The sequence below is a fragment of the Giraffa tippelskirchi genome, chromosome 12, assembly GCF_054371585.1.
Source record: "Giraffa tippelskirchi isolate mGirTip1 chromosome 12, T2T-mGirTip1v1.2.pri, whole genome shotgun sequence".
NCBI lineage: Eukaryota > Metazoa > Chordata > Mammalia > Artiodactyla > Giraffidae > Giraffa > Giraffa tippelskirchi.
This window is the reverse complement of record NC_137286.1, coordinates 119,884,084-119,906,619: the sequence shown is the minus strand read 5'-3', so window position 1 is coordinate 119,906,619 and position 22,536 is coordinate 119,884,084. Positions and strand designations below refer to the sequence as shown.

The 22,536-nt window shown below is 36.7% G+C and overlaps 1 protein-coding gene across 9 annotated transcripts in view; it reads left to right on the top strand.

The window, feature by feature from the left end:
- Nucleotides 1–22,536, top strand: part of MYCBP2 (MYC binding protein 2) — a 256,043-nt gene that overhangs the window by 51,999 nt on the left and 181,508 nt on the right. For all 9 annotated transcript variants that reach the window (XM_081550023.1, XM_081550022.1, XM_081550021.1 and 6 more), the window contains exons 5-13: nucleotides 3,845–4,041; nucleotides 10,300–10,542; nucleotides 10,781–10,852; nucleotides 12,281–12,377; nucleotides 16,074–16,147; nucleotides 16,287–16,425; nucleotides 18,136–18,212; nucleotides 19,406–19,610; nucleotides 21,047–21,211. In XM_081550023.1, coding sequence (XP_081406149.1) covers nucleotides 3,845–4,041; nucleotides 10,300–10,542; nucleotides 10,781–10,852; nucleotides 12,281–12,377; nucleotides 16,074–16,147; nucleotides 16,287–16,425; nucleotides 18,136–18,212; nucleotides 19,406–19,610; nucleotides 21,047–21,211 — 1,269 coding nt within the window. The remainder of the gene's footprint in view (nucleotides 1–3,844; nucleotides 4,042–10,299; nucleotides 10,543–10,780; nucleotides 10,853–12,280; nucleotides 12,378–16,073; nucleotides 16,148–16,286; nucleotides 16,426–18,135; nucleotides 18,213–19,405; nucleotides 19,611–21,046; nucleotides 21,212–22,536) is intronic.

The following is a 22,536-nucleotide window of genomic DNA, read 5'->3' as shown; positions in this document are numbered from 1 at the left end:
TTGTGGGGTCACTGCTCCTTTCACCTGGGTCCTGGTGTGCACAAGGTTTTGTTTGTGCCCTCCAAGAGTCTTTTCCCCAGTCCTGTATAAGTTCTGGCAGCTCTGTGGTGGGGTTAATGGCGACCTCCTCTAAGAGGGCTTACTGCCATACCCAAGTTTGCTGCACCCAGAGCCCCTGCCCCTGTGGCAGTCCATTGCTGACCTGTACCGCCACAGGAGACTCTCAAACAGAGTTCTGTTTCAGTCTCTGTGGGATCTTTGGGTACTGGTGCGTACAAGCTGGATTAGAAAAGGCAGAGGAACCAGAGATCAAATTGACAACATCTGTTGGATCATAGAAAAAGCAAGAGCATTCTAGAAAAACATCTGTTTTATTGACTATGCCAAAGCCTTTGACTGTGTGGATCACAACAAACTGTGGAAAATTCTTAAAGAGATGGATACCAGACCACCTGACCTGTCTCTTGAGAAACCTGTATGCAGGTCAGGAGGCAACAGTTAGAACTGGACATGGAACAACAGACTGGTTCCAAATCAGGAATGGAGTACGTCAAGGCTGTATATTGTCACCGTGCTTATTTAACTTATATGCAGAGTACATCATGAGAAATGCTGGGCTGGAGGAAGCACAAGCTGGAATCAAGATTGCTGAGAGAAATATCATTAACCTTAGTTATGCAGATGACACCACCCTTACAGCAGAAAGCAAAGAAGAACTAAAGAGCCTCTTGATGAAAGTGAAAGAGGAGAGTGAAAAAGTGGGCTTAAAGCTCAACATTCAGAAAACTAAGATCATGGCATCTGGTCCCATCACTTCATGGGAAATAGATGGGGAAACAGTGGAAACAGTGAGAGACTATTTTGGGGGGCTCCAAAATCACTGCAGATGGTGACTGCAGCCATGAAATTAAAAGACGCTTGCTCCTTGGAAGAAAAGTTATGACCAAGCTAGACAGCATATTTAAAAGCAGAGACATTACTTTGCCAACAAAGGTCCATCTAGTCAAAGCTATGGCTTTTCCAGTAGTCATGTATGAGTGTGAGAGTTGGACTATAAAGGAAGCTGAGCACCAAAGAATTGATGCTTTTAAACTGTGGTATTGGAGAAGACTCTTTGAGAGTCCCTTGGACTGCAAGGAGATCCAACCAGTCCATCCTAAAGGAGATCAGTCCTGGGTGTTCATTGGAAGGACTGATGTTGAAGCTGAAATTCCAATACTTTGGCCACCTGGTGTGAAGAACTGACTCATTTGAAAAGACCCTGATGCTGGGAAAGATTGAGGGCAGAAGGAGAAGAGGACGACAGAGGATGAGATGGTTGGATGGCATCACCGATTCAATGGACATGAGTTTGGGTGAACTCTGGGAGTTGGTGATGTATGGCGAGGCCTGGCGTGCTGCAGTTCATGGGGTTGCAAAGAGTCAGACATGACTGAATGACTGAACTTAACTGAACTGAACTGCTAGTTATCCTTCACTCTGGATTGTAAATTAGCAAATAATTGAAGTATTTAAAACACCCACTGAAACCAGTATACTCTGTATCTTAACTTAGAACAACATGGTGATCATTGCTTTCCTCCTAGATCTTCTGCCATTCTGTTTTCTTCTATGATTTGTTATATACTTTCTTTTATATTCATGTTATACATAAATATTACCTTTCCTTTATTCTTTTCAAAATAGATCTTGTTCTTAATGCTGGCTTTTAAAATTATAATATTTGCTTTAGTTTAATTGTCTTCTTTCTATCAAAACTTAGGTCTCCTGATTATAATTTGTTTTCATTTTCTTACTAACAGTTTTAAATGCTACTGTACTGTCTTTGGTCTCTCTTCTATCCTTCCAATGCTTATTTCTGATCTCTTCACTGCTTTGACTTATTTTTCTGTTCAGGCATTTACCATCACCTCATATTTTTTATTTTGTTTAATTAGCTCCAAGGTGTGAATAGTAATTTGTTTCTTTAAAGTAAAATTTGTATAGGAATCTCTCTCTGTTTTTCCTTTTGATTTAATATTATAAGCACATTAGTTATACTTTTCCACACTTTTTTTTCATGTTGTTCATGAAAATATATGTATGTAATGCATCTGTCGTATTGTTAGGATAGCTTGATAAATATTATACGTCAGACTTCCCTTTGCAGATGGATTTGATTTACAAATTGTTCAGTTTTTAAAAAATCCTTCCCTTAAATCACTCTTTCTGTTCAATTTAAGGTTAGATTATATGTTCTCAATTATTCACTTAAATGTAATAGCATCTTCTATGTTCTGCACTAAGAGCATATAAAAATTCTGAGAATTAATAAGAGACTTTGCAGAAGATGTGACATTTGAGATTTGAAGGGTGAATAAGAAAGAATTAACTAAGTTTCTAGGCAGGTAGGAGAGCATGTGGTAAGGTTTTGAGGTAGGAAGGGGAATGACTGGAAAAAGACTGTGAGCAGAGAGTGAGAGTGAGAGGATGGGTAGGCAGGGAGTAGGCCATGTGGAGCTTGATAGGATGTGTGCAAGGAGGACGGTTCTGTCTCTAGGAGGAATTGAATGAACATCACCATCTACTTATGTTTAAAAAATTCTTCATAGGCTTACATTATTTTCTTCAATTTGATCTAACTTTGTTTTGTTGCTAGGGATGTTCTTTGTCTTTGTCAGTGCCTAGAATAATTCCTGATATACAGGGAGAATGCAGGAAATATTGGCTGAATAAGTATAAGATAAATGGGCAGAAGGATAATGATGGAGGGATGGACAAAAAAAGGTAGATGAAAGGATAGAGGAAAAGAAGGACAGTTGGAAAGAGACAGAGTGAAGGGTAGATGGAATAAGGGAAAAGACTGAAGGATATAAAGAGAAGAGAAGTAGGGAGTGAGAAAGGAAAGAGGAAGAAGAGGAATTAACAAAGGAGTCAATAGATTTGAAAGAAAAAAAAAGATTTTTTGGTTTAAAATTTCTCTTTGACTATCAGAGTGCAAAAGTGATTGATAGGAGCTAATTTATGAATACTTTTAGTAGTCCAATTAAGAAGAGACGGTGATGGATAGCATGGGTTGGGGAGATGCTGATGAGATGCAAAAAGTGGAGAAATTAATTAGGAAGTAAAATTGACAGGACTTAATTAATTAGGGATTAGATGCAGAAGATGGGGACTAGGAGAGGAAGCCTCAGTTTCTGAGAGCTAAGAAATAAAACGCAGATGGCCTTTCAATTTGCCGAGAATTCCAGCACATCAGTTCTCTCTCTTGGTTCCTTCCTTCCTTCATTCCCCTTTCCCCCTCTGTTTTCATCTTTCTCAAGTATTCTGTCTCTTTATGACTCTCTTTTTTCTTCTTCTTCTTTCTCTCTGTGTCTCTGAGGATGCACTGCTGTTGTATTAACAATTAAGCCAATTTTATATGAAAGCAGATTTGTGCATGTGTTCTGTGTATTCTGTTTTGCAAATAAATACATAGTTTTTTGGGCACATAACATTTTAAGAAGCCTGTATTTTCCTAATCTAAAAGGTAAAAATAAATGCAGTGAGTAGTCTATTACTCTTTAATAGGCTACTTCTTGAATATTGTGAATGCCCGAAAGCAAGTTGCTTTTAAATGATTGTGGGTAGATTTCTATTTCTTCATTTACAAAAATATGGAGTTGGACTAAGTATTCTATAAGATCCTTTTTATGTAAATATTCTAACTTTGGGTGAAAAAGGGTGACTAGAAAGGAACAAATGTGAAGTGTTGTAGCTGCCTTAACTATTTTTTGAAAAATGAGGCAAGGTTTAAATAAACGAACAGATACCATTTAATGTCCTGTATGTTGAATGACATAACTGAGTTCTGTTTTATCCACAGAGTCTCTCTTCCAGCTCCTTTTGGAAATCACTGTTCGAAGTACTGGAATGAACGACAGCACAGGACAGTCTCTGACAGCACTTTCCTGCGCTTGTCTCTTTAGCCTGGTGGCTTCCTGGGGAGAGACAGGAAGGACACTGCAGGCCATCTCTGCTATCCTCACCAATAACGGCAGCCACGCTTGCCAAACCATTCAGGTATTTCATATCTCGAGCTGCTTAGAAACGGACAAGAGACCAAGCTGCCGTTTCGCCTCAGTTTCTGTCAGTAGGAATTCACTTCTTCTTCTCACTCAGTATAGTGGTTTGTTCTGTCCCAGGTTGATATATAAATAACCTAAGATATTTGATCTAAGCTGCATGTGTGTTTAACTCTGCAACACGAAAGGTTACAAAATAAAATTTGGCCTAGACTTAAATCCTTAGTGTAGTTTTTATGTCAGCACTACAGCCTCCTCTTCCTTTGACATGGTCTTGCTCTCTGTCCTCCCCCACCTCCCAGCTTGCCCTGAATTTTCAAATGTAGAATTCCTTCATAGTTTCTAAATATCTTTTCCCCATTGAAAGAAAAGCATATATTATTTTTCTGATATTTATAATTGGTTGATGATAGTTTTTCATGGATTGATGTGTTTCTGAGCTATTTCTGCTTCACATACAGCAGTTTTTTTTGAGCTTTTACTGGGCAGTTGTGGAATAAGCTCTTCATCCTTGTTAGTGATGAGAAATATAAACTTACTTATAGGCAGACTTGATTTAATTCTTTTGGAATATTTTCTGGAAATTAAGAAGTTACAATTTTAAGTCTCTGTTATGTGCTCTTTTCTGGGCCCTTGGATGACCTCCAGAACATGTAGAAGGGATGCCTGAATCCTGTCATTAGCAGCCAAAGATAGTGAAAAGGGTAAATGGGCTACTGTCTGTGACTTGTTCTGCGATTTTGAACTTTCCTTGTCAAATACGAGCAGTCTCCTTTCTCTAGATTTCTGTTCTTATTCTTTTCCCTCTTTTTGTCCTGCCTGAAGTCCTCTTTCCCCTCTTTATGATTCTTACTAATTTTGAAGTCCCTCTAATGCATTGATTTCCTAACTGTTTTCTGCTGTGCTTTGAAAGTGAAAAATGAAAGTGAAAGTCGCTCAGTTGTGTCCGACTCTTTGCGACCTCATGGACTATACAGTCCATGGAATTCTTCAGGCCAGAATACCAGAGTGGGTAGCCTTTCCCTTCTCCAGGGGATCTTCCCAACCCAGAGATCGAACCCAGGTCTCCCACATTGCAGGCAGATTCTTTATCAGCTGAGCCACCAGGAAAGCTTTGAGGATTCAGCAAAATTTTAGTTTAAATATATACAAATACTTTCAAAATTTTAATAGAATAACACAAACATTCAAATATCCATGCCAAATGTTAAAAATATAGCGACCATATACACAGGTACTTATTAGAATCCAGTGATTTTTTGTGTGTAGATTTATTCGAGAGGATATGACATGAGATCTTAAACAGTGAGTTGAAATTAGCCTGTGCAGATGGAGGAGGTGTTGGTATTGGTGTAGAGAGAGAGAATAGTCTTGGTATCTATGTGCTAAAGCATGGACATAGCAGTAAGTGTGGAACGCTGACAGCTGTGTAGCTGTGTGTAGTTACAGCATAGAGACCTGTCAGATTGCAGAGACAGGACTTGAACCCATGACTGTCTGACTGCAGTTATGCTCAAGCATTGGGCTGCACAAAACTACTCAATCCCCTGAACCAACAGCCGAGGCTCTCTAAGGACCTGCCCCATCACTGCATACCCAGCTCTAAGTCAAAGGCCATATTAAAACTTGTTATCTTAACATGACCTATAGTGTTCTTCATGATTTGGCCCCATTTCACATACCTATTCATTTCACAGAACTCTCTTGGCTGGGCAATGATTGGGAGCAGGTAAGAAAAGCCTTCTCTGAAAATGTAACTGTTGCAGCTCAATTTATCTGGGATCCAAATGCATACATATTACTTATCTTGTTCCAAAAAGCTTAAGCTGAGACTTTAAGGTAAGGTTGGTCATAATGTGAGGTCTCTTATTGGAAGAGACTGAAATCCCTTCTATAAAGATCAACTCCAGACTTCAGAGATCTCGCACTGACACAACACTACTGAATCTGGACTCACAAACAAAAAGGACATAGAAAAAAGGCACCACCATTGAGAATTAATAGAAAGAAGTAAAGCAGAATCAATCTTGCCAAGTCTATATATGCTAAGTCGCTTCAGTCGTGTCCGACTCTGTGCGACCCCATAGACGGCAGCCCATCAGGCTCCGCCATCCCTGGGATCCTCCAGGCAAGAATACTGGAGTGGGTTGCCATTTCCTTCTCCAAGTCTATATATATGTATACATATATATATAATTTGATATTAAGTATGTGTATATTTAATATGGTTAATAAAGTGTCAAAAGTATTATTAAGGAATAAGTATATAAAAGGTAATCAGATCAGAAAACAAACCAAATAGAACTCCTGGAAATGAAAAACCAAATGGTTACAATTAGAAACTTAAAGGATGAGTTAACCAGTGGATAATGTAGTTGAAGATAGAAGCAGTGAACTGAAAGAGGAAGAAATTATTCAGAATGCAGCACAGAGAGATAAAACATGAAAAATAAGAAACATAGAGAATGAGAAAGTTTGAAGTATCAGTACAATCTGATTTCCACAAGGCCAGTAATAGATTCGTGGAGAGACAGTATTTGAAATAATGGCTAAGATTTTCCAGAATTGGTGAATGACTTGGAATCCTCAGATTAATGAAGTCTAGTTTATCAGAATAAAATTTCTAGGTCCTGCCACACTGTTAGTGAGAGATCAGTAGGAGAGAAAAAGGGGTACATCTGAGACTTCTAATTGTAGTTCTGGGTTTTCTTAAAGCTAACAGTCAGAAAGCAGGAGAGAAATAGGGCCATGTTGGAGACACCTAGTTTCTGCTCTCTGCTCCACCCTTGCAGTCTCCACAAAGATTACAATAAAGGATTCTTTTTAAAGTATAAACTTCTAAGAATGGGACACAGTTTTAGAAGATAAATACTGGGAAAGCTTAAATTTAAACTTCTGAAGAAGCTAATACCCACAGAAAGTAAGTTGATTTTCACCTAAAAATACAGATAGGATTTAGAATTAGAAGTAATAGGTGCCTGGAAAATGGTGGTGAGGGGAAGAGCTAAAAATAGACTGGGAGTCTGTGTAATGAAAGCTTTAGAGCCCCAGAGGCCTTCCTCTACACTTCCGAGCCAGTCACCTGTCCTCCTCTCATACCCCTAAGAGTTAGGTTTTCTGTGTAAAGAAATTGAGCCAGAGAGGCCAGGGGAAACCAGGCACAGTTGAGAGTGAAATTGAGGAGCCAGGCTGAAGATGGAGATTAAGTGAGTCTCCATATTGATGATGACCTTCCTCCATCCTCAGAGTCCCCAGTACACTGAGAGTGAGGCTTATAGCTTCTAGGAAAAATACTGGAAGATTCTTCTTTGGAGAAAAAAGTGAGGAAAGACTTACAGATGCATAGAGTTGGCAGGGAGTGAGAGACCCTCCAGTGAAACTGCTGAACTTAGCAGGATCAGTTTGTGGTGAGCTCGCTGTCTGTAGGATGCTGTCCATTCACAGCAGCTTCCTGTCAGTTTTTTTAGTTGCTTTCTCTTTACAAATAAGTGTATAGCCAAGTATTTAGAGAAGGAAACGGCAACCCACTCCAGTTTTCTTGCCTGGAGAATCCCATGGAAAGAGGTGCCTGGCGGGCTACAGTCCATGGGGTCACAATAGTCGGACACAACTTAGCGACTAAAGAGAGAGAGCAAGCCAAGTATTATTGGGTTAACATGAAAGACAGAGTCCCCCAAATCAATAACAATAGTAATAATAATAATAATAATACAATTTTGGTGAAAAGAGTATAGGGAACAGAAAAACTCGAAGAGTAATTTGTATATTTTAAAGAGGGATGAAAAGATGATTATTTACATTAAACAGCAATGTTTTTTTAAAAATTCAGAACAAAGATTTTGCAAGTTAAAAATATAAGATCACAATAAAATCAGTAGAAGGGTTAGAAGTTCAGATTAAAGAGGTCCCCAGACAATAGAAAACAGAGTAAAGGAAAGAAAATAGGTTATATAAAGTAAAATTAGAGGATCCTTCTAGAAAATCCAGTATTTAATAGGTATTCAAGCAGAAAAGATGGGCTTCCCTGGTAGCTCAGTGGTAAAGAATCTGCCTGCCAATGCAGGAGATGTGGATTCTATCACTGGTTGAGGACGATCCCCTGGAGAAGAAAGTGACAACCCATTGGAGTATTCTTGCCTGGGAAATCCCATGGACAGAGGAGCCTGGTGGGTTACAGTCCATGGGGTCACAAAGGATTGGACACATCTGAGTGACTAAACAACAAGCAGAGAGGAAGAAATTACCTAAGCTTCATAAGGAGACTTCCCATCCCCCAAAGATACACATTTCAGATTGACGGAACACACGCTGAGTGCCCAACACAATGAATGACAGAAAGACTTACACCAAGTATAACTTTGCAAAATCATAAAGAAAGAATAACGGTCCCAGAGTGCAAAGACAGGTCAAGTACCAGAGATCGAGCAGAATGCTGTTGGACTTCTCAAAAGCAGCATTGGCATAAAAAAATAACAAACAGTGCCTTCAGAGTTTTGAGGGAAAATGATGTTCACTCTGTTTAGCTCAGCTCTCAGTCATGTGTGAGGGAAGATAAAGATGCTTTTGAACATGCAAGGCATTCAACCTCTGTGCCTGCCCTTGTCCTTAGGGCCCAGGGCTTCTTGAGGGATATTGCCAATGGGAAACATTAGAAATGATGTTTGAGAGGAGGATGAGGAACTCATAGAGGTAGGTATAGAAGAAACTTAGCAAATACAAAAATAGGTCAATTGTTGACTCAATGAAGAAAAAGAAAAAGAAAAATTATGTAAGGGAAATATAGTATGTAATACTATTTCATTCAGTTCTGCACCATGATCACACAGGCACAATAAAATGACTTCTGAATAATGCTTTAACTAGAGGTGATTATATAGCTCAATTTGCAGGGTTTGAGAAAAGAGGAAGAGCATCATCTTTCATAGTAGACTCATTAGCAATATCTGAAACAACAACAAAAACTGAAAATGAAGCTGTGGCATATTATATAAGAATGTGGTTAGGTAAAACAATTTTAAGTTTAATGTAGTTCCTTCTAGGGGGAGAATTTGTAGTATTCAACCATATACATAAATAAAAGTTTTATAAAAGTAAAAGTTCTGTATTTTGATTGGGTCCGAGGCCTCAGGTCTTGAAGGGGAAGAGGAAATATCAGTGAGCAGTGGGTTAGTTGTCCCTCTGAATCTCTGCCCTCTAGAACTGTGCTGTCCAATAGAAGTATACTGTAATCCACCTATGTCGTTTAAATGTTTCTATTAGCCACATTAAGAAGATAGAAACAGATGAAATTAATTTTAATGATGGACTTCCTCACTATATCCAAAAATAATTTCAATATGAAATTATTAATAAAATGTATACTCTTTGTTTTTTCTTTTTTTTACTAAGCCTTCAAAAGCCAATGTGTATTTTATATTTAAATCACATCTCAAATCACACTAACTCTATTTCAAGAGCTCAGTGTTCACATGTGGCTGGTGGCTGCCACATTGGACAGTGGAGCTGGAGAACTGGGGCTGACACAGTGCCCTTGGGTCTGGTGCTGCAGTCAGATACGTGGCAGCCATCCTTGGGTAGTGAAAGAAAGGCAGAAAGTGAGGAGCAGGGGCATTTCTCTGGGGTCCGACTATTGGTCCCATGCTGGTGACTTTTGAGGATTCATTTACAACAAATACCAGATATTTGATAAATATTGGTTAAATGAATGCTGGATAAATACATAGTTCATAAAATTAAGTTTTCGTATCATGGAAAAATGTTGATGTTAATGGGTGCTTGGCATGATAAAGAAACAACGTAGAAGAGAAATACTGGAAATTTTGTTTCATCTGTAGAAGAGCAGTATTTCTCTTATGCTTAATTTTATATTTCAATGTCATGCAGTATATTAATGGATATACAGATCATACAAAGATACCGTTTTCGTTTGTATGCACTCTAATACCAAAAATATGTTTCAGTATTCATACTTTTTACTAATCTAGTATGTTAACCTGGTGTTTTAAAGAAAAATGCATATTTCAGTGTTTTTAGTCACAAAGGCAAATTAATGTTCTTTGTATTCACATTTTTGTTTTGTCCTGCTTGAGATTTGTTTCTTACAGATTTTCAGTTGCTACTTTTTGCTGACATGCCAAACATGATCATTCTGAATAATGTTTTTTCTTATAAATGATGATATATTAATAAAATATCTTTATTTTGTCTGCTTTGTCTTTGGGACATTTGAAAATTACTGTGTTTTCCTTCTGACTAGGTGCCAATGATACTAAATTCACTACAGAGAAGTGTACAGGCAGTGTTGGTGGGAAAAATTCAAATTCAGGACTGGTTTAGCAATGGCATTAAGAAAGCAGCTTTAATGCACAAGTGGCCATTAAAAGAAATATCTGTTGATGATGATGATCAATGTCTACTTCAGAATGATGGATTTTTTCTTTATCTGTTATGCAAAGATGGATTGTACAAAATAGGCTCTGGATACAGTGGAACGGTTAGGGTAAGTGAGTTTTTTTTCTTTTTTGGGTATGTGATTCTTAATCAGAGTGGAAGTTATATCTTATACTGAATTATCTTCTGTTTGTTTCTTGTTTTTAGAGTGCCATCTAAGTTTGATGTTATTTCTTTGAAAATCAAAATGGGAAATATGTGTTAAATGTCATTCATCCATGTATGTTAGTTTTCACTGATTATTAATTATGAAACTGTTGCTAGAACTAACTTTTGTTGTTTTGCAGGGCCATATATATAATTCTACATCTCGCATCAGAAACAGAAAAGAAAAAAAATCTTGGTTAGGGTATGCTCAGGTAGGAAAATATCTCACAGTAAACCAAACTTTTCTTTCCTATCTTTTAAAATATGTGGTTCATACTTGTGTCATCAATAAATAATATCACTTCTATTTAAACAGATATAGCATGTTTTTAATAATATGACTATACCAATGATATGGTATAGTATAAAGAACATTGGTTTAGAACATTGACATTTTTTATAAAAGGTTTACTTTTAGGTCTGGCCTTGCTTCTTACTAGCTATGAGACTGTGGACAACTCAGCTAGTTTATTTGATCCTGTGTGACTTAGCTTAAAATGGGAATAAATATGTCTCCTGTTGGAGTTCTTGTTTAAGTGAGCTTCTAGTTAAGCATCAAAGACCACCTTTATTATTTGCAAATCTGAATTGGGAATGTAACAGTGACCTAAAGCCAAAATAAAGCTTGTACCATGAAGTCTTCCATTCTAAGTCTAGATCAGTGCCTTTCAGGGAGTAGTGTGTGGCCTGCCCAGTAGGCAGCTGCCTGCATGGAGGTACATGCAGAGAATACCCAGTGAGAGAAAAGATCTGGGCCTTTGTTGTTCTGTTAATGCCGTGTTCTCATCACCTGACTGACATGACCAAATGGGTGTATGCAATTGGATGCATGAAGCAAACAAACAATAAAGCAAATGAACGGAGGTCAAAGGGCCAGAAATATTTATTTTATACTATGCTTTCCTGAGAAGTGAAGCCCAAGTTTCCTTGTGGAAGAATACAGAATAAAGATGTCCCTGCACTCCTATCTTGCCTAGCTCTCAGATTGTTGTCAGCATCAGTTGAAAAAAGATATTTGAAAGCTTTTTGAAAATTTTAAAAATTATTGTTGTATAAAAAATAATCTTACTATATATCAAGTTTGGGGGGAGATTTTGAAGTTAAAATTTAAATATCAAATTAATTACTCAGTGATTGTCTTTCAAAACATAACGTGGTTTAAAATTTCAAATTTTTATTTGCCACTGCTGTATTTATCTAACAAATAATGTCCTGAGAAATACACTTACTGAAGTATGTTCAATGACATATCACTCTATCTAAAACCACTACTTTATTGATTTTTAAATATTAGCCTAGATATTTGTGAAAGTAACATCAGTCATTTCTGTTATTTACTTGGCAAGTGATATAATAATTTTGACCAAAATATTTTTACTGTCCTAAATGGTGTATCTTATATTTATATTGTAGAATTAATAGGTTAAATTGATATTTAGTGGTGTATAATACCTCCTCTTATTAAAGTGTATTCAGGTTCTTATATTTTAAATCTTTAATCTATTTTAGACATCAATATTGGTGTATTATTGTACCTCAAAACACTGTAATACAGACCTGTATGACTACTTTTTCTAGTAAGTGGGTAATGAAAAAATATTTTAGTGTATAACAACACAAAATTTTGTTGCTGTTGTCAGGGTTATTTATTGTATAGAGATGTGAATAACCACAGCATGACAGCCATAAGAATAAGCCCTGAAACACTGGAGCAGGATGGCACTGTGCTGTTACCAGGTATGTTACTCAACTGGTCATCTGTTGTCTTCACAGGTGATTTTAAGAGGTGTGCATGTTAGGCCGCTGAGACATATAAAGAATGGTTAGCAGGGAGTAGTGCTTGCTTACAAACAGGTTGAAACAATCTTGACATGCAGAACATTTTATAGTCTATAGAAAATTATTGCATGTGAGAAAAACAGATACTGTAAATATAGTCTGAAGTGTTTTAATACTTACTTTCAAATTCTTGCCCAAATTCTGTAGTTTGTCTCCCCCCAGCCCTCACCCTCACCCCACCATGCCTTTTCAGCTCCTGAATCAGTGGGGGGATGTTGGCTTTGTTGTTCTTAATAAACCCACAACCCTGGCTCTCAAATAACCTTGGTATAAAGAACCTTCTCTTTATTTTTACTTTAACAGCAGTGTGCTTTGTGTTTTCCAATTTATTTTTAAAGGGTTTTCAGGGACAGAGGTTTTTAGGGTGGGTCAGAAGTTTTAAAAATTCTATCATTTATATTTTTTAATAATACTCTGATAAGGCATTTCGGACACAATTCATTTTGCTTTAATTTTGAGGTTGTACATACGTGTTTATCCTTCAGATCACTGTGCTGTCTAAATTCTTGGCCAAATGCATAATATATTCTCCACTGTAAGGTATTTGAATTTGTTTATACCTTAATACATTCTCTGTACTAAAATCTTCAGTGTTTAATACATCCACCAATTTCATGGTAAGCAGCAAAATTACTTCAAGGCACTTGGCCATCTGAAAATGATTGAGAACTTCTGAAGAACGCAATGTGAAGGTTAATTGCTCCCTGGCTGCTTGTTAATTTTTAAGATTTTTTATAACCTCATGAAAGATTTATTTGAATATATATATCTCCAAATTAGTGTACCTGATGCCATGGTAAGCTAAATGTCACATTTCATGTGTGTTTCACAAATAAAGCTACTTTGGAAAACAGGTGACTTATTAAAGCCATTTGGTAAATAACTCTGTTTTCAGATAAGTCTACAGGAGGTTTGTTTGTTTTGTGTTTGTTTGTTTTTTAATTATCACAAGTCCAAGGCCATGTCTCTGATCCCTCTGATCCTGATGATGATTATGATAATAACAACAGTAATAGCAAAAATGTTCAGAAATGGCATATGCCCCATATATATATATACATATATTAAAAGTAATCATATTTATTGTATAAATATCATATGAGCAAAACAAAATAAAAATTAATTGTAACCCCACTTCCCATCTGTAACCACTACTGACTTATTAGTGAATATCCCTCCTTTTTCCTATGCATATTGTGTACATACACGTACAAAAGTGATTGTATGCTATTTATTGCTTTTTTAACCTATCCCTTCCACTCAGTATTCTGAATATATTTCCAGGTCATTAAATAGTCTTCTGTGACATCATTTTAGTGTCACAAAATATATTCCATTGATTAGTGTACTGAAATGGGGATGCCTTCTAATTTTGTGCAGAGTGAATCTCACTCCAGTGAGCACCTCTGTTGCTCTTTGTGTAAGTCATTTTAGGATGTCTTAATGGAAGAAAAAGTTCTCAATCCCATGCCCCACCCCCCAAGACAGATGGATACTAATAGGAAGGATTGGTTTTTGAAAAACCTTGATCATTTAACAGAGACTGTAACTGAGAAAGACCATTTGAAAATGGTCTACATGCATGAAAAAAAAAATAACTTGTTAATGTTCTTATTCAGTTGAAATCCCTCTACTTCATTTAGCATGTGAAATGCGACTTTTAACAATACAAATGTGGCTTTCTGTGTTTCACAAATAAGTACTGTATTCATGGTGAGGAAGGAACCAAACTGGGTCAGAATAGTCCCATGTTGTGTGTCTTGATACTTTCCCGAAGATGCTGTCTTAGGACATCATGTGATGGAGACAGAAAGGATGAAGAGCGCAATCTTTTTGAAATCATGCGGCAGGAAGACTTGCCTTCAAGCCTGAAGAAGCCTGTGGTCATTTTTCCCTTTCTTTGGATGGCAGTTTTCTTTAAGAGTCCCCTTTTTTCCCCTAGCTAGGGGTTTATAGATGGTAATGAATACCATGTTTAAAATGGACAGAAATCTAGTAACTCTTTGAGCTTCATGTTTTCAACTTGTCTTATAGTCTACTTTATAAATAAGTTATTTTCAATGCAGCACTGATGATCTGAAAGCATACTTTTTGCCCTGTTAATTGTAACTTTAGCCTTGTATGTTGGTGTACGTTTTATATTGTACCCCTGTGACATTACTCTTTGTGTCTGGTGACATGCTGCCTCCGATCACGAGGGCTTTTGCTACTCTTCTTGCGCCGTTTCACTCCTCACCCCTGCATTTATCTGAAATTATAATAAGTTTTTCTTCTTTGCTTTTTAGTTTAAAATCTTACTGCTTAGAGCTTGAGAAGCATCTTTCTTGCGCCTCTTTGTATTCTGTACAGTGGACTAGGAACTCTTTCTTTCGATTTCTCCTCTCTTTGATTACCAAGTCTCTTGGGCTACCAGTGGGCCTTGTCTCCCAGTTTCTATTTCCAGTTTGTGATCACTGAATTCTCTATTTGGTAAGGGTCTGCCTGTGTTTTGCATATTTATAATAAGGAAGTATGCTAGTATGAAGCTCCTGGGCAAAGCAAAGATATAGAGTAATCCAGCTTACTTGGGTGGGCTCCATTACTGCATTCCAAAACCAGACTTTTATGTTCTGCTGATTCAGGTGCAAATAGAAATGAAATATTATTTCTTTGGCATTGTAATTAATGGAGAGATTCATCCTAGTTCTCTGCAGTTATTTTGGGAAGTGTGTGTGTGCTTTTAGACTTGCTTGCTGAACATTTGTTTTTTCAAAAGGATACAGTTTATACTTAGATACAGAGCTGCTTGTAGTTTCATGTTATTTTAGTAGCAGTCACTAACACATGTCCCAGTGGTCCTTCTGTAGTACGGCTATCCCTTGTTACAGTTGTGCTTGTCTGCATATTTTGATCAAAGTATGTAGCGCACTGTTCTACCGAGACTGTATAGTATTGATGAAATATGGCATTCCAGCCAAAATATTAGCACTTTCAGACCAAAAAAGAGACAAATCAGCTGAGACGTGACTGTTTTATGAAGGATGAACATTTTAAAAGTGTATATAGCATGCTACATGCTAAAAATACTGGGACTAGGCATTAAACCTTGAAAACTGTACAGCCAGTTCTACTTTATAAAGCAAGGGATATCTGTAGATGGACAGCATAGACCTCAAATGCAGAAGCTTTAAGTCTGTCTATATTTTTCTGTGACACTAATGACTGTGATGTATGTCTGAAGGTAGAGTGTTGCCTACCTCGCATGTGATTGTATTGACATGATGATAACCAACGTTATAGTTTGTTCATCGTGGTGCATGTTTATTATCAGACTATATCTAATGCTAATTCATTTTGAAATTAGGTGGACTCTCAGGTCCATTGATTATAGAAGATTAATAAATGTAAGCACAAAATATAATGCGTATAATTAGTTGAACTGTTTAGTTTCTGCTAATCTGTAGCTCTTTATTAAAAAAGCACAGTCTCCCATTGAGTTTAAATTATCTTTATGGTATGGAGAACTCTCATTCTGACTTCAGCAGAGGAGTAAAGTCATTTTGTGAGGTGTTTATTTATACTGTAATGTAATTGCTGTTTCTTCCTTTTGCACAGATTGTCACACTGAAGGTCAAAATATTTTATTCACTGATGGAGAATATATTAATCAGATAGCTGCTTCCAGAGATGTAAGTATTCTGAGTCATGAGAAGCTGGTATAAATGGAATCCTTTTTTCATAAATTATTTGATTTTTATTAGGTGAAAAGTAGAGCCTTAAAAGATCCATTCATGTAACAGAATACTCTGGTTGTTTTATTTCTTTTAGGATGGGTTTGTTGTCAGAATATTTGCTACAAGCACAGAACCTGTGCTACAGCAAGAATTACAACTTAAACTGGCCAGAAAATGCTTGCATGCCTGTGGTATCTCACTATTTGATCTGGAAAAGGACTTGCATATTATAAGTAAGATGGTCAAAAAAACCCTTTCTTCCATATTTTATTTTCAGATTTTTTTTCTTTTGAAAACTAACATTGTGTTTTCAGCATTGTATTACAGCTTGTATTAGGTGGCTATTTTGCTGTCTGTTACTATGAGGCACACTTATGAGTAAACGTGTACAAGTAACTGGGAGTAACTTGAAGCCTTTGGTTTTTACTTGAACAAATTTATCAGGATAACCATAGAATGATTCCATAGATTGTCAGAATGGTAATTGGTCTAGCATTTGATTTAATAATTTTCATTTGGATATAGAAATACAGACATTCTCAGAGTATTTCTGGGATTTAGTGTACCTACTCTTGCCATGTCATAGTACTAAGTAGGATTAGTTTCCATGAGGGTCTCAGTTTTGGTTTGCCATACTGCTGCCGATTTAGTAGTTCCATGTCTTAACTTGTGGGATTCTTTGCAAGACCCACCTGTTTTGATCTTATTAAATTTATTAAATTTCATTAGTGATTTACCTTGCATATTTATGTAGTATTTTATTTTTCCATAGAAAAATACTGTATTGAACTCATCTTTTCCAAATTTCAAAATCGTGTAAACTTAGTTTATATAATTGGACAAACTCATAAAATGTGCTCTATTTACTCATAGTTTCACAGTTTGAAAGTATGCATAAGGATCTGTGTGTGTATATGCACACATATGTATTCAAATTCATGGAATATCTACATGAAACCTTCTGTAGAAAAAAACTTGGAACACGGAATCTAAAATACCTTAATTCAAATATCTGCATAGTATTGTTCAAACCCAAACACTCCCTTGTCAAGACCTACCTCACCACACTTTATATATTTGCTCATTTGTAGGCCAAACAATATAATTATGAGGTGTGTGTATTAGTCACTGAGTCGTATCCAATTCTTTGTGACCCCATGGACTGTAACCCACCAGGCTCCTCTGTCCATGGAATTCTCCAGGCAAGAATACTGGAGTGAGTTGCCATTTTCTTCTCCAGGGGATCTTCCCATTGCAGGAATTGAACCCAGGTCTCCTGATTGCAGGCAGATTCTTTACCATCTGAGCCACCAGGGAAGCCCTAATTATGAGGACCAAATAGGAAAGTCTTATGCATTCTGTAATGCCTGATAGCTAATAGATGCCCAGTAAAAATTAGTTCGCTCATTAATTGAAGAAATTCAGCTAACATTGATTTAAACAATTTTTTTAACACTATGAAAATAATTTGGCACTAATCTGAAACACCTGGGCTTCCCTGGTGCCTCAGTTGGTAAAGAATCTGTCTGCAATGTAGGAGACCCAGGTTTGATCCCTGGTTGGGGAAGATCCCCTGGAGAAGGAAATGGCAACCCACTCCAGTATGCTTGCCTGGAGAATTCCATGGACAGAGGAGCCTGATGGGCTACAGTCCATGGGGTCACAAAGAGTCATAAATGGCTTAGTGGCTAAACCACAATCTGAAACAAATGAAGAATTTTTTCTTCATTTAATAAAGTTACAAATGGTAACTTTATTCTTATTTGGAGTAGTGTAGCTACTGTTAATATTTTTTCAAATTGAGCCATATGACATACTGTGTCATCCTTATTTTTGAGTGATATTAATTGGATTTTTTTATCACTTGAAGTCGTACAAGTTCTGCTTGAAGTTATTCATGTTAAAACTATAATAGTATTTATGAAGTCCTACTGTATTATCAGGCACCGGATTTGATGAGGAGTCAGCAGTTCTTGGTGCAGGACGAGAGTTTGCACTAATGAAAACAGCAAATGGAAAGGTAAATTACTCTTAGTATTAAAAATAAACATTATTTGCTTTAAGAGATAGTTGGTATAATCAGTTGATTAGCTTACATAGTTTACATGTGTAAACAATCATGTTTTAAAGTTTGATTATACATTTTATATATAGTAAAATTTCATGCTGAAATCGTGTTAAAAAAATTTTGACATTTGAGTATAAAGCTTTCTAAACTTTATAAAATGTTCCCTTTTTACAAATATTTACTTTAATTATGGAGCTCTTTGTGTAATTTTTTGAGTTGGGTTGAATTCACATTTGTGTTTATTTTGAATAGGATGTCCCTTGGAAATTTTTGTAAATGTGTATACATTTAGACTACAAGTTGGGGAAAGTAGAAGGATATACAATTAAGTTGCTGATTGTAGAGGTCTATTTATAGAGATGGAAGCTTTTTTTGTATCTGGTGATGTGAGGATCAAGTAAGGTAATTAAAAGAACCTGAAAGTGAAAATTATGAGGCGTATACAGTATATTTGTATGTGAGGCTTTTTTCACTGGGAAAAATGAATTGAGAATTTTATGAATTTCATTCTATGTTTGTAGTATATTTATGGCATATATTTATTCATATTTATTCAGGATACTTAAAAAGATGATAAGTATCCTGAGTAGATATGAAAAAACTATTGTGAACTGTGTATTTTTGCAGATATATGCCTATTTCTCTCCTGCTCAGTTCTCAGAAGTTGAATAGTATTAAAGAGTCTGAGTTCTTGTTTTTATTTTCAGTAAAGTATGGAAGTTTTTTTCTGTCATGTGAAACCTGGTGCACTACTCCAAGAGGCACTGTAATTCCTATTTTGTATTTTTATTTATACCCATTAAGATATATTACACTTTTGCGACCCCTAGGACTGTAGCCCGCCAGGCTCCTCTGTCCATGGTATTCTCTAGGCAAGAATACTGGAGTGGGTTGCCATTCCCTTCTCCAGGACCTCTTCCTGACCCAGGGATAGAACCCACATCTTCTGTGTCTCCTGAATTGCAAGTGGATTATTTACCACTGAGCCACCAGGGAAGCCCTAAAAAATATAAGAGTTTTTTGAGTTCTTGTTGTTTTCATTCTCAGTAAAGTAGGGAAGTTTGTTTCTGTCATGTGAAACCTGGTGTACTACTCCAAGAGGCACTGTAATTCCTGTTTTGTATTTTTTTTCTGTACATGTTAAGATATATTACACTGGCAAATACCAGAGTCTCGGAATCAAACAAGGTGGTCCTTCAGCAGGAAAATGGGTTGAGCTACCAATTACGAAATCCCCAAAGATCGTGCACTTTTCCGTTGGACATGATGGCTCTCATGCCCTTTTAGTCGCAGAAGATGGAAGCATATTCTTCACAGGATCTGCCAGTAAAGGAGAGGATGGAGAGTCGAGTGAGTGGACTGTTCAGTAGAAATGCTGGGGAATTTATTAACAAAGGGTATATCAGTTTCAACAGCACTAGCCTTCTCAAGTTAATAGATTTTATACCGAGGAATATTCAGTCAATGGTGGTGGTGTACTGTTCATTAAAGAACCATGATTGCTGATTTCATATTAGAGTTCATATTCATGAATTTTTGTAGGCCTTATACATTGCATACATGGCTGTTTATCTGTTTTGTCCATTAGTGTCATTTTAAAAAACTTATTTATTCCAGTATATTCTTTTAGGTGACCCCAAGTTTTGTAAAGAGTATGTATTTCACAATGAAGTAAACCTCACGTGAATTGTGTAATAGTGTCAGTTACGAAACACTGTTCTTGGTGTTATTTCATTATGATGAAATTCCCAAGCAATGAAAAATTAAACAATTTTCACTTATCTTTCCTATGCTTCTGTTCAGTCTTCCTCAAAGTGTCCTTTGTCTCTTTTTCTAACTTGTACATAGTACATTGTTGCAGTTGGGGTAGCATCTTATGAGAATTAGGTTTGAAGTCAACATCTAATGTAGATATCATGTGTAAATAAAAGTTATCCTAAAAAACTCTTTTAAAATAGCCATGAAGTATATTGCCATATCTCAGAAACTCAGCCCAGCCAATTTTTCCTTCTAGGATGTGGAGGACATGATGCTTCCTTTGCTTGACCACCAGATGACTTAATTGCTCTATATATGTATATAGTTCATGTAACAAGAAAAAATACAGTGGTGTTTTAATCCCAGAATTGTACCCAGCATAGCAATATGTTTTTATTCAGAAAGGCCTGTAAGAACTGGGATTGACTGAGGGAACAGAAGATTGTTATTTCCCATCTTTTGCTCATTTCAGGGATTTAGTTTTTGAGAGCAGAGGCTGCTTAAATCATCTACATTTAAATCTATTTGCTCTCCCTCCATATGCATATTTCCCTTCCTTTCAGTCTCTGACTAGGAGTAAGTACTTAATCTGTGTTGAATGAAAGAGAAGCTGGTTTTAAATACTTTCCAGGATCTCACAGAGGAGTACATGTGAGATAGAGTTTGATAAAAAGGGATTTAAAATAGATGCAGATGACAGTGGAATGGTGCTGATAATGTAAGTAGCTAATCTAGAGATTGGGCTCCCTAGAAGTTTGGTAGAAAATTGCTGTTTCTCTTTTGAAATTTCAGTGTACTACAAAGAAGAGGCTCTGATAGCAGTAGCCTGATAAATATTTAACGAGATGAGGCTTTCAGATTGACTCATTTAATTGACATGTTGGGAAGCGCAAGCCTTTGTGAAAATAAATAAATCAAGTGTATGATAAATGCAAATGATAGGTTTTTTCCCTTGGGCTTTATGTACAAATCATTATTTTTATTTGTAAATAGATGCCTTAAATTAAATATCTTTTTTTTTTTTTAAGCCAAGAGCAGGCGGCAATCAAAACCTTACAAGCCTAAGAAGATAATTAAGATGGAAGGAAAGATTGTGGTGTATACAGCCTGCAATAATGGAAGTAGTTCTGTTATTTCTAAAGATGGAGAGCTATACATGTTTGGAAAAGATGCTATTTACTCTGATAGTTCAAGTAAGTTAAACACTGTTTCACTTTTATGCACAGAAAGTCCTATACTACACATTATGTATTGCAAAGATGTATCTCTAAAAGTAATATTTGTAACATGTTTTCTTTACATTTTTCACCTTTCTTTCCAAATATAATGTTTTGTTCTTCCTTCCTGTCTTATTACTGGGAACACTGTCAATAGTTCCCTGCAGAGCCAATAGTGGGGATTGCCTCCTGCAGCTCTATCTTACCTGTTACTTTCTCTGAAAAGCTTTCCCTAGACTCTGTGAGATGCCCTTGTGACATGTTCCTGGTGGTACTCTGGGGACATGATTTTCATGTCTTAGCAGATTTATAACTGATGGATTATTTATCTCCCCCTGTTGTTAGGTAGTTAGAGAAAGCCTGAAAGTGAACATGTTAGTCACTCAGTCGTGTCCGACTCTTTTGTGATCCCATGGACTGTGGCTCGCCAGGCTCCTCTGTCCATGGTTCTCCAGGCAAGAATACTGGAGTGGATTGCCATGCCCTCCTCCAGGGAATCTTCCTGACCCAGGGATCAAACCCATGTCTCCTGCATTGCAGGTGGATTCTTCATCACTGAACCAACAGGGAAGCCCTTAGAGAAGGGCTGTCTCTCTCTTAATTTCTATTTATCCCCAGTGCAGTGTCTGGCACATTGTAGTCTCAAGAATTAAGTGGCTGACTGATAACTTCGGGTAATGAATATGAGGGACAAAACTAGCCAAAGAGTTTAACATTTATAAACTGTTATCTCAAAAACTTGTCATACTTGGTTGCTAGATTTTCTTTCTGGCATTTAGAAATGAGTATAATGATTGTAGCAACCCACCTGGAAAGGTTTTATATGAATCAAATATGTAAAGCCTATACACTTTTTTATAATAAGGAAATCAGAGTTAATGAAGTTTCTGATTGTCTCATGCTGAGGAAATGGCATGTATTTAACATTTATAACAGCCCATTATCAAGTTGAAAACTGTGCTCGGGTGATTTATGTGAGTTTAATGTGGGAATATTTAGTCTCAATTGGCCTCAGCTGTCAGAGTGAATCAAAATTTGGGGGTGGGTTCATGTACATTTTAAAAATAATATTCAGTAAAATTCAGTTCAGTCACTCAGTCGTGTCCGAATCTTTGTGACCTCCTGGACTGCAGCATGCCAGGCCTCCCTGTCCATCACCAACTCCCAGAGCCTACTCAAACTCACGTCTGTGGAGTCGGTGATGCCATCCAACCATCTCATCCTCTGTCGTTCCCTTCTTCTCCCATCTTCAATCATTCCCAGCATCAGGGTCTTTTCAAATGAGTCAGTTCTTCTCATTA